The following is a 12176-nucleotide window of genomic DNA, read 5'->3' as shown; positions in this document are numbered from 1 at the left end:
ATTAAAGGTGTGCGCCACCATGCCCAGCCAGTCCCGATCCTCTTCATGGAAGCTAGATATGCCTCCAACTGCTAGCCTTCCTGTCCCCTAAGCCCCAGGCTCTTCCCTTCTATTCTCAGCTCTCTCTCGTCTGGTGCCCACTCAGGGCCCTGGCCGCAAAGAGCCCACCTCAAGCCCAAAGACTGAAAAAAAAAGATGTTTTAATAAATACAAAAATCTCTTATAATGACTCTGCCCAGCCCAGGGGAAGCAGGAATGGTGTGAGGAAACCCTTGGTGCTGAGTGAGGATAAATTAAAAATCCCGATAAGCCAGTGGTGTTTTGTACAGAAGAGAGGAGTTAGGCTTCTAGGACAGAGACCAAAGGAACAACAGGGCAGGAGTGTTCATGGCTATGGCCTTGGTCTGACCCGTCAGTCTTTCCCCTTGTAGAGCTGTGGGTCCCAGAGGTAGTGGCGGAGAAGAAGCAGAACAGAGGCACGAGAGGCAAGGCACTGGGTTTCCCGCTGGAGAGTCAGGGTCCTCAGCTCCGCTCCTCCTCCCAGCTCAGGCCCATCCTCTTGGTCATGTGGCCTTCTGGATGCTCCCTAGGGGTGCTCAGCTTCTTTCTCCAGCTCCGGAAGGGTTTTAGTCTCAGAAGCTGCTGAAGACAGAAGGGAGTGACAGTTGAAAGAGACTGGCAACAGAATGGCCTGGAGGAAGACATGGGGGTTGGGGGGGGGGCAGGCGTAGGGGGCCTGGGCAGAGCATTTCTACTCAAGTCCCAGAAAGGCCCAGATTGTCCAAGCAAGTCAGCGCACACCACCGGATTCCTCCAAGCTTCAGAAAACTCATTTGTAAAGAAATAGCTATAAGTAAGATGCCTAGATGGGCGGACCGGGGTTGCGCTTATGAATGGGACTCACAGTTTCCACCTCCACGGGGATGGGGTGGGGGTGGGGCACCCATCCCTCCAGGTGTCATACAGCCAGCCCACAACAGCTGCCTTCACTTACGCCTTTGGGCTATGCAGTGGGAACAGCATCGACTCTCCTTCCCTGAGCCGCAGGACAGTGACAGCGAACAGTCATCCCGCTCACAGTGGGGTACCCCTGCCTGGTGCAGGATGGAAAGATACTGAGGTTCCTCACAGGGCACTTAAGTCTTCGGCCTCTTCAGGAAAAGCTATCTCCAGGACTCTCTGTGAAAAGGTTTCCCTACTCCAGGCCAGGCCCACCTCACACAAGTCCCTCACTTACCCCACATCTGCAGGTGATACAGCTCATCTCCCCAAAGGGGGGCACTGATGGGTGCCAGCTCTGATTCTCTGGGAACCACTGCCCAGCAAAGCGACAGCCCCGCGGCCCATCAGCCTGCATGGGGTCTCCCAGCTTGGCATGGGTGCTGGCCCCTACTGTTGGGAAGGAAAAGACAGTCAGCCCAGAGGGTCGACTAACTTTAACTTCTCTTTGAATCCCTATCACCTAATAGTTTCTGGCTCTTAGTAGGGGATAGATTTGGAGGGATGGGAGATGGATGAGTGACTAGATAGATGGATTAAAGATGGGGTGAATAAGTGATGATGGATGGGTGGGTGAATGGATGGGTGGGGGGTGGATGGGTGAGTGGGTGGATGGGTGGGTGGGTGGATGGGTGGGTGGGTGGATGGGTGAGTGGGTGGATGGGTGGGTGGGTGGATGGGTGGGTGGGTGGATAGATGGATGGGTAGGTGGATGGATGGGTGAGTGGGTGGATGGGTGGGTGGGTGGATGGGTGGGTGAGTGGGTGGATGGATGGGTGGGTAGGTAGGTGGGTGGGGTGGGTGGGTGGGTGGATGGATGGGTAGGTGGGGAGATAGATGGATGGGTGGGTAGGTGGGTGGGTAGGTAGATGGATGGATAGGTGGGTGGGTGGGTGGGTGGGTGGATGGGTAGGTAGATGGATGGATAGGTGGGTGTGTGGGTGGATGGATGGATGGATAAGTGGATGGGTAGATGATGGGTGGGTGAGTAGATGGATGGATAGATAGATTACAGATGGAGTGGATAGATATTAATGATAATGAATGGATGGATGGATGGATGGACAGATTGGTGAATGAATGAGTGGGTAGATTACAGATTATAGATGATGATAATGGATGGGTGGATGGTTGGATAAATGGATGGATGGGTGGATGGATGGATGGATATATGGATAGTGGGTGGCTGGATAGATGGGACTGGCTCACTAATTACTACATATATGCACGTCCTTTCCACCGTTTTTAGGCACTAGCTCCAGGTTGCACATAAGCAGTGCTCGGTAAGTAAGAAGTATCTGAGAAGTTTCTTTCCCATCCTCATGCACCCCCAAACACAGGTCAGGGCAAACCCAACCCCAAGGGTGAGGCCTCAGTGACCAGGCCTCTCACCTGGACACTGTTTGCAGCAGTCGGTGGGGTTGGCGCGAACAGGCTGAGCACATGCCAAGCGGGGACACTGCACCTTCTCACAGTGTACCTCTCCAGTGGCCCCCTGTAGGGATCCATTGGGAGAGGGTGTCAGGAAGAGAGACAGACATGTGATGCTCACGCTGCTTTCTCTCTCCTTTCCTCTCCTCAAGTGAAACACATGTGTGGCCTGAGCTTGCTTTATATGCCTGAATTCAATCATCATTGTGTCTCATGAAGCTCTGTGCCATATTTTCACACAGGAGAGGAAAGAGGAGCTTGGCGAAGTTCAGAAAGCACCACAGATCATGTGAAGCCAGTCAACTGGCACAGCCAAAACTAGTACATGTTAGCTTTTTATGCTCTCCTTCAGGAAACCTGCTCTCAGACCCAAGGGACTGTCCTTCACAACATCATCCTGAGGCCTCCTCACCAAGGATGGGCTTGCTCTCCAGGCAGTCCCCTCCCTCTACACAGAACTGACAAGATTACAATACCAGAGAAGACAATGTAGGTATACCTTGCAGGTGCAGACAGCACACTTAATTAAGCCAAAGGGGGGCACAACAGGGTGCCATCGGGTACCCGCTGCCCTCCAGCTCCGGTCACCATCAAAATAGCAGCCTGGTGGGGAAAAGTACCCAGCTGCCATTAGGACTGATCTTGCCAGATGGGTCCACAACCAAACCTCAGACCGGTCCCACACTAGCCTAAGGCAAGAGCCTGTAGACACTAAAAAGGACTGTAAGATGTGCTTAGCGTCTGTGCAGCTCAGTGTTGCCCGTGTACACACTCTGTTGCCCTCTTTCTTTTCTTTCTTCTTTCCTTTCTTTTTTTCTGTTTTTTTTTTTTTTTTTGTTTTGTTTTGTTTTGTTTTTCAAGACAAGGTTTCTCTGTGTAGCCCTGGCTGTCCTGGAACTTACTCTGTAGACCAGGCTGGCCTCGAACTCAGAGATCTGCCTGCCTCTGCCTCCCGAGTGCTTGGATTAAAGGCGTGCGCCACCACCACCCTAGCACTCTGTTGTCCTCTTGCTCAACCCAAAGGCTTCTTCAGCTCTTCCTCCTACTCCTGGACCTACCCTCCTGGCTCACTCTCTCCTGGACCCACCTTCCTGGCTCACCCCCTCCTGGCTCACCCCCTCCCAGCTCACCCCCTCCTGGCTCCAGGCTTGCGAGACCAGGAAGATCTCTACTCCGTTGTTTCTCTGTGGAAAGAAAGAAAGGGTGAGGCAGGGAGTGGCCCCTCCCACCCCCACACCCCCCACCCTGCATCCCTCCCTAAAGCACTTCTCTCCCACAGAAGCCCCTCCACTCCTATCCCTCTTCTGCAGGACATTCACCTGGACACACGGGACAGCACTGGTCCAGTGCCTGCACCGGGTGGGGGCAGCTCGGTGGTGAGCACACTACAGGATCACAGATCACTGTTCGTCTCTGTAGAGAGGGGGCCAAGGCTTTGAAGGGGTGCTGGGCCCCTTGCCCCAGACCCTGTAGCCAACTGGATCCTACCCAGACATCCTACCTGGCAGGTGCAGAGTGAACAGAGCGGGTCATAGTTGGGTGCCCAGCGAGCCCCATGGGGACGCTGCTGCCCCTCAAAGAAGCATGTGTTAGGGTCTCGGGGCCTCCCAAGGCTTCCATGTTTGGCTGGCACTGGTGCTTCAGGGCCAGGCCCAGCAGGCAGCATGGGTGATGTTGTTGCCTCTCCATTTGGAGGAGCCACGGGAATCCGCGCTCCTTCTGAGGCCAGGCGCAGACCTCCCGCCTCACACTGACTGGCAATATGCACCTGGGAAGAGAGGGAAACTGGGGCTAAGCTGTTCACATCTCTACCAACCCCTGCTGGCAGCTGACAGGAGTGCCCAGGAAGAGACTACTCCTTCAGTACTCATGCCTGCTGCTGAGCCAGAGTGGTAGGTTGCCAACCTCCTTATGCAACTGCGTAGCTTCCTGATTACCAGCAACAAGAATTCAATAGTATCTCACCTTAGGGACCAGAGGATACAAGAAACTGCACCGCCCCCCCCACATACCTGCCCACGTAGCTCCCCTCTGGGACTACTCTTCGTGGTGATCAACAAGGAGGCAGTACCCTGTGCCAAGTGGCGCAGCAGCACCGGCTCCAGGTCTTTAACAACTCCCTGAGCCTGCAGACAGATCAAGGGAAGAACAGAAAAAAGGCACTTTAGGGGTTTTGTACCATTTTATTTTATGCATATGAGCATTTTTGGCCTGGTGCCCACAGAGGCCAGAAGAAGGCATTGAGCTCCCTATAGCTGGAGTTACAGATGGTTATGAGCTACGGAGTGGGTGTTGGGAACTGAAACCGGCTCCTCCGCAAGAGCAGCCATGGTGCTGTGCCACCTCTCCAGCCCCACAAGGCACTTTAGAACAGAGCCAACTGCCCTCAGTTTGCAGGCGAAGAAACAGACCCAAAAGACTAAGGTTTCCACGATGCCTTTCACAATGGAGGACAGCTCTGAGGCCAGGTGTCTCTGACTCCAAGTCTGTAGCAGCCCACAGCACTTAGGGCGTATGGCCCCTCCCACCTACTTCTTTAGAGACTTGGGACCTCTGTCCTCGGGATCATTTAGGACACAGGACACAGAAAAGAAAATGCATAATAGAGGCTGAGTCAGATTTACACCTTGGCCTGCCTGACACCTACGGCCATGCCTGCTCTGTAATACCAGGCTGCCTGCACTCCCCACACCAGCCACAGGCTCACACAGTCCTTCAGGCTAAAGAGCAGGACATTTTCCAGGCTTCCTTCTATCTCAATGCCCTTTACCTCTGAGCCATAGAATCCCTTCAGCAACCGCTGGGGCCCTGGCATCCCAGGAGGCCCGAGGAGGTGGGCAGTGACAGTGCCTTGCTCTGAGCCACCAAGCCCAGCCAGCAGAACCTCGTAGTGTAAGTGGCAATGCGTATCCAGGGAGAGCCAGGCATGCCCTGCTGCCTGACTCCGCACAGGGGGCAGCACGAGGGCCCCTGCCAGAGGCACGGGCAATCCTGAACCCAAAGAGATGAGAGATGACAAGTGAGACTGTGCCGTTAATCTCAGCTTCACCCCATCTCAAACCTAGGGCCTGGGGAACAGCAAGTCTTAGATTCCCTGCGCAGCGGCAACAGGGAGTTGGCCCGCAGGACCGCCTTACACATCCCCACCTCTCTAAATGCCAACCAGAGCTCAGACAGAAGAAGGCACAGGGGACTTGGGCTCCCCGGTACTGTCCGTTAGATGCCTGGATGGCAGGTCAGAGGACACAAAAGGCACTCACTGTCATAGCGGGCACTATGCCCACTGTAGGATATGGCGGTCACGTGCCCCCGAAGCTCTCCATCTGGGAAGTCCTTGGTGCCAATATTTAGGAACAGCTCACTCTGGAGCAGCATATGAGCCCCTCGGGCGCCCAGCCCAGAGCAGATGCCCACAGCCTGGGGGCCAAAGAAGGGTAAGGCCTCTTAGCTTTCAGATTCCAAGGCCCTTCTGCGCTCCACACCTCCACTACACACACAGATCCCTCCTCCTGCCTATGATGCTGGACGAGAGATTTGCAGGTGAGGTTTCATGACCCTCTCCCCTCCCCACTACCCGCCCACCCCCACTACCTCCCCCCACCACTTCCTAGACGCATAACAACCCTGGAAGAGTAATCAATCTCTGAGTCTTTCTCATCTACCAGAGGGTACTGGGGAGTCAAAACAATACATAAAGAGGGCAACCTGTTCCGTGCCAGACACAGGAGACCCCAGAGTAACAGTCAGTACCGCACACATGGTCTATTGCACTGTTCTCCTAATTAACTGTGAGCCATCGGAGAATGAGAACAGGGTCCCAGCCTAAAGTTTACTAAATTGTGTCAGGTGAGTAAAGGACTCATTGAAGGAACCCATGAGTGTGTGAACAAGACCACACGCCCCTACTCAACCAACCTGGCTTCCCGCAGCCCATGTATTGGCAGCCCTGGCACAACTCTGCCTGGAGCCCTCACCATGTGTCCTCCCAGCTGGAGTCCAGCCATGCGGCACAGGACAGTGCGCTGGTTCTTCTGCTGAGGCTTGGTCTCCAGTGTCATGGCCACCACCTCGCTACCTGTACCTACCACTTGCACCTGGTGGGGGCAGGGTTGGGGGAGGGCAAGTGGATTGCCAGCCAAGACCTAGGGCCTTTCCCACTGCAGGTCAGGGTCGTGGCCCTGCTGCCCTCCCTACCACCTACAGCTTCTAGCCCTTACCTGATAGATCAGGGAGCCGTTTCTTAGTAGTATGAAGCTGGCTGAGCCAGCAGCACCCGTCTGGACTGGGACCAGGGCATCAGCCCCACAAAGGACACTTTGAAGGACTGCAGGGGGCAAGACAGGTGGCAGCAGGCTTGCCCACTCCCAGAACCCCCAGGAAGTCTCCCACATCTATTTTGGCCTCTTCCTTATCATATGCTTGTACCCCTGAGTTGTGCCCACCCACAGCGCCAAGCCCCGCCTTGACTCACCATCACAGCTCTGCCTGGCCGTGATGTATCCACTGATACGGAGCTCTGGCCCACCTGCCCTCTCTAGGACCATCTGCAGCTCCCCGAGCACCAGCCAGTCCATCTCTTGGTCTGTAAGGCTGGGCAGCACCTCAGCAAAACCTGGCTCCTGGCAACAGAGCAGAATGTGCTGGGCAACACAGCAAGAGGCCAAGGGAGCAAGCAGCAGCAAGATCCAGGCCTTCTCGTACCTGAGCTGAGGTGTTGGCCTGGAGCTCTCGAAGTGCCTGTCCGTGGTGGAGGATCTGAAGCTTCAAGAGAACCGGAGCTGGTCCTGCAAGGGCTGCACGGGTGAGCATTTCTGAAAGATGGGTGCCCTCCCTGTGCTCTCATGGGCTTCCTCCCCACTATTCACCTCCATTCTTGGGTCCCAGCAGACCCTGGGAGAGCAGCAAAAAATGCAAGGAGTCCTCCGTGTCACTTAGGGTAAGCAGGGCTATGCCTCCTACACCCCGCTGCTCCGGGTCTTCCAGAGTCAGGATGGCACTGAAGGTCTCTGGGGAATGGAGGACCAATGACAGCCATCAGAAAATCTTTTCCGTCTTCTTCCACCCAGCCCTGGGATAGAGAAGGCTCAGCTCACTCCCACTACCTGCAGAGAGAGCTCCTTGCCAAATGAGAGGCCCCCACACTTCTCCTGAAGCATGAGTGGGTGTCACAAGGGCTACATGCAGCTGCTCTGCCCTCAGGAGCCTCACAGACAGCCGAGGCACTGCCCGCCACACCCCACAGACCTAGCCGGAAGAGAGAAGGAAGGCTACGGTCAGGATGCAGAACAAGCCAGCTAAGAAACCCAGGCCTTGATGAGGAAGGAGTACGGAAGGGGAGCCCCCAGAGCCTCCTGAGAAGAACCCAGGAGCCTTGAGTTAAAGTCCTGGCTTACCACTTACTAGCCAAATGACCTTGAACAAATCACATTCTGCTATTCTGAGCCTCAGTTCCCTCCTCTGTAAAATGGGCATCATAATGTCAGGGCCTTTCTCCCACTGGGCTGTTGTGAGAACCAAAGGAGGCAATGCAAAGCATGCTCTCAGCAAGTGCCCGTTTTGGATAAGCACTCGTAAATGGCATCATCTCACCAGGCCATCCTGGGTGGGGGCTGCAGGGTGTTCAAACAGGATGTTGCCTGTGGGATCTGTGAACCGGACTCTGCTGGGGCGGTCCAGTCTGCGAAGAGAGGACCAGTGAGACTGGATCTAGAACCAACTGGTGCCTCTTTCCTGCCCCATTAACTACTCCTAGCCCCTGCTTGTCTCCCTGGTCTCACCGCTGGTAGGAGATAGAGAATCGTAAACTCGAGCGCAGCAGAGAGACTCGAGCGCGAGCTACCGCCTGCGACCTCGGTCCTGTCAGCAACGCCACGAAGTCTTCGAGAAGAGAAGATGATCTGAGCACTGTCAACCCTTGTCGCCGGTCTCAAAACTTCATCAGGCCCTCCTCCACCCGAGTCTACCTGTGTGGCCATCAGCACGTGTCCGCTCCCCAGCGCCCGGTTCCCCTCGATCGCTATAACTGCGATGCTCTGGGTCCCTTGGATATTCGAAGACTAGGCCAGCGGGCTGTCGATCTAGATTGCTGCGCTCTGCGTCAGGGGTAAGGAATAATACCACTGACTTCAGCAGGGTACCAAGAGGACCAGTCCGCCTCCGTGATCGATCGAGCCTTCCGCTACCCTCCCTAACACGGGACACAGCGGGCCTCACCCGGCGGGCAGGTCTGGCAGCAGTGTCCTGGCAGCTGGCGCGGCTGCCTGCAGGCCAGGGTGGGGCACTGGGGTTTGATGTTCTTGCAGCTGACCCTGCCAGGGCCCCTCCCACGGCGAGCCCACTGAGGCTGATGGCAAAGAACACAGGCAAATTAAGTGAGAGCAACCATCAGACCCTAGGGTATGATCCTCGGCTGAAGTGGGTCAATTCTGCTATTTACAAGTTATATGGCCCTGGCTGGACAAGTTTCTTAACTTCTCTGAGCTTGGCGTCCTGCCTGCAAAGTAGGGCTAATCATGTTATTTATCTAGCAAGGTTGTAATGGGAGGGGGGAAAGTTGGCTAAAAGCCAGTCACTTAGTGGGCGATCAATAACTGTCAACACGGCCGACTTGAAAAGGGTTTCCTCCGATTTGCGGACCAGCTTTCCCCTGAGCATCCCCGAGTCTACTACGGCTTAGGATGTCAGCGTTCCGCTGCACTCTAGCGTAGGACGAGCAGCTGCGGTATCCACTCACCGCTTCACAGGCGCACAGCACACAGCGCATCACCCCAAAAGGCTCCCCCAGGTCCGGGTGCCACGTCTCGTCCAAGGCATAGACCTTCCCGCCGAAGGAGCAGCCTGTGGGGACGGGCTTGGCTGGCGGCCGCTGTCCGGTTGCTCCTGCCGTAATGCCTGCTCCGGGATCTGCCCGCCAGGCCCTGGGTCCCTTGGCACCGTGCGCCTCGCCACCTCTGCTTACCCCTCCCGCCCTCCCGCGGTGCCGAGCCACCTGCGCCGGGGGCCCTCTCCCGGTGGGTGCAGACTTGCCCCGAGCCAGACTCCCCGCCCGCGCCTCCCTCTGGTGCCCACCTACCTGCCGCTCCCCGAACAGGCAGCGGCTCCTTCTCGGAACGGATGGGCAGCGCTGGGGGCTCAGGGCCAGTGCCACCGGCCGGGCGCGATCCGAGTAGCAGCAGCCCGAGGAGCAGCCGCGGGGCCGGCGGGGCCGGGAGGCTCGGCATGACGCGGAGCGGACAGCTGGGGAGGCGGGCGGGAGGAGGGAGCAGGAGAGGGAGTAGGGCCGGACCGGAGGCGGGCCGGCAGGAGGGGGCCGGGGCCAGGAGGGGGGCAGTGGCGAGGGGCTCGTCTCACAGTCTCCGAGTCCGCTCCCGGCCGGGCGGGGCGGGAGAGCTCCGGCGGCTGGGCGCTGACCCGGGCCGTACGGCGCTCTAGTGCCCTAAGCGCCGGCTCTGGCCCGTTTTATGCCCCTGCCAGGCGTCCCGGCCCGAGGCCTCCTCCTCAACAAACGGGGCGCGGCGGCGACTCCACAAGGAGCCCGGCTGAGCCCGGGGGGTCCGGCCCAGCAGCAGCGGCCGGATCGCGAGTGGGGGAAGGGGACAGGCTGGGACCCGGCAGGGGAGGAGGGAGGGACTGGAGGAGGGGGGGAGCGGAGTGGGCAGGGGGAAGGGAGGAACCAGGGGGCGCAAAGAGGGGGAGGAGAGGCGGGTCTCGACACCCCCATACACATTTCTTGTGGCCACCCCTGGAGGTGGTGTCCATCCCTAGACCGGAGCCTCAGGCTAGTACAGGCTGAGCCTACGGCCTGTACCAGTCTTGGGCGGGATGGGCCGCGGGAGGATGAGAACTTGTCTTTGAAAAGGACAACCATCTTCCCCTGCCTAGGTCCCACAGTACCCCCCTTTCTTCACTCTGGCTGTATTCCTGTTTCCCTTCTAAGGTCTCTTCTCTTTCTGGGGTTTCCAGGGACAGGGCCCTAGCCAGAATGCAGCAGCGCTTTCCCCTGAGTGAAGTAATACCCCCCACAACCTGTTTGCACGCCCATCCAACTTTCGGCTTTCTCACCTTTTCCTTCATCCAAGGGGCCACCCTCTTCCTCTCCAGCTCACTCCCCCACCTCCTTTGTCCTGCGTTTCTGGTCATGCCTCTCCATCCCCTCCTACCCCCTCCATCCTTCCCACTATCCCAGCACTGGGCTTCCTAATCTTAGGAGGCATCTCTTATTGAACTGGAGAATTCCGGGAGCCGGGCCATACTCTTTAGTAGACAGCCCATCCTCAGAGTAGTTGCAGGAGGAAGCCTGAGGAGGAACAAGGGAGAGAGGACAAGGTCAGGCCAGGAGGTCCCTGAGGACAGACTGTGGGGAGACAGGGATTGAAAGCAAGGGCGCTAGAGCCTAGGCCAAGGGAAGAACGAGAGGAGGCAGGCAGTGAGGAGGTGCTTGTGGGGGAGGCCCATAGCTGCCTCTTCTAAGACAGGGACAGATGGGCCTGCTTATTTCTCTTGTCATATGTGTAGCCATCGGAATGGAAGAGGACCACTGAGCAATCAAGGGCAGGCTTGCCCACAGAGCTAAAAGTAGGATTAGCTCTCCAGTTTCTGTGGCCCCAGTAGAAAGAAGGGCCACCTGAGCCCAGTCAATCTGTCTGTCTTTCTTTTAAAACAGGTTCTTGGGGCAGGGGGCTGGTGAGATGGCTCAGTGGGTAAGAGCACTGTCTGCTTTTCCAAAGGACCAAGGTTCAATTCCCAGCACCCACATGGCAGCTCACAACTGTCAGTTCCAGGGATTCTGACACCTTCGTACCAATGCACATAGAATAAAATGAAATATTTTTAAGAAATAAAATAAAATAGGGCCTCATTATGTAGCCCTGGCTGGCCACCTAGAACTCAGTAGGTAGACCAGGCTAGCCCCAAACTCACCTGGCTCCACCTGCTCCTGCCTCCTGAGTGCTCTGATTAAAGGCATGCTCCAGACTTAGTCTTAACCAAACACACATCCTTTCCCCACCCCCCACCTCCAGCTCCCACAAACTGTCACAGCCCTTTCCTATGACACGACGATTCTCCAATACAGATAACACCTAAATTGCCAGTAAGAAAGGGGAAATGCCAGGGGGAAAACCATGTTCCCTTTGGTAAGGGAGCATGGAAAGGAAAGCAGGAAGGCTAGAGTGCTGTTGGATTTTGGCAGCAGGTATGGTGTTCAGGGACAAGAAATTTGGAGAGCCAGGAACTAAGACTCCATCAGTCTAAAACAAGTCCTCTCTTTCCCAGGGACAAACGTATTCTGGCTGACTAACACTCTCTCTGTCTCTTTCTGCCAGGTCTCAGGTTCTCATATTCCCTGGACATGAGACAGTTCCTCCTATGCAAATCCTCTCTGGAGTGTGTGTGTGTGTGTGTGTGTGTGTGTGTGGGTGGGTGGGTGGGTGGAGGAGCTGGGCTCCATGTATGGACCATGGTCCAGACAGAGGCTCCAGTTCCAGTAGGTAGGAAAAGAAGTCGTCACTTCCGGGGCCTTCACCAGGACTTGGTGGCTCTCTGCTCTCTGATTGGGCGGAAATGGCCTGGGCAGGCTTGTGACCCTACTGCAGAGGAGGGGTTGTACCCCAACCAGTGTCTTCCTACCTACCTGCTCCCCAGAGTACAGCCTGCTGTGCACCTGGGTCCTGGAGCCCTTCTCCGGCGGTGAGTGACAAGCACTGTTGGGCGTTAAGGGAGGGCATGGTATGAAAAACAGAAAAAAA

At 56.5% G+C, this 12176-nt stretch overlaps 1 protein-coding gene across 1 annotated transcript; it reads right to left on the bottom strand.

Moving 5' to 3' along the window:
• Nucleotides 1-203: 203 nt before the first annotated feature.
• Nucleotides 204-10463, bottom strand: Chrd (chordin). Its single transcript, XM_051150735.1, has 23 exons — nt 9503-10463; nt 9164-9267; nt 8644-8773; nt 8394-8522; nt 8208-8307; nt 8020-8107; nt 7533-7674; nt 7296-7436; nt 7132-7214; nt 6902-7049; nt 6648-6754; nt 6405-6524; nt 5691-5847; nt 5201-5421; nt 4443-4556; nt 3932-4198; nt 3750-3843; nt 3561-3614; nt 2930-3033; nt 2392-2494; nt 1238-1392; nt 995-1094; nt 204-639 (listed from the first exon to the last, which is right to left on the bottom strand). Exons 1-23 carry the CDS (start codon nt 9648-9650, stop codon nt 587-589), a joined length of 2862 nt encoding a protein of 953 aa, XP_051006692.1. The 5' UTR covers nt 9651-10463; the 3' UTR covers nt 204-586.
• Between the last annotated feature and the right edge of the window lie 1713 nt (nt 10464-12176).

This window comes from Acomys russatus, chromosome 8 (genome assembly GCF_903995435.1).
Source record: "Acomys russatus chromosome 8, mAcoRus1.1, whole genome shotgun sequence".
In the NCBI taxonomy this organism is placed as follows: domain Eukaryota; kingdom Metazoa; phylum Chordata; class Mammalia; order Rodentia; family Muridae; genus Acomys; species Acomys russatus.
This window is presented reverse-complemented; position numbering and strand designations above follow the sequence as displayed.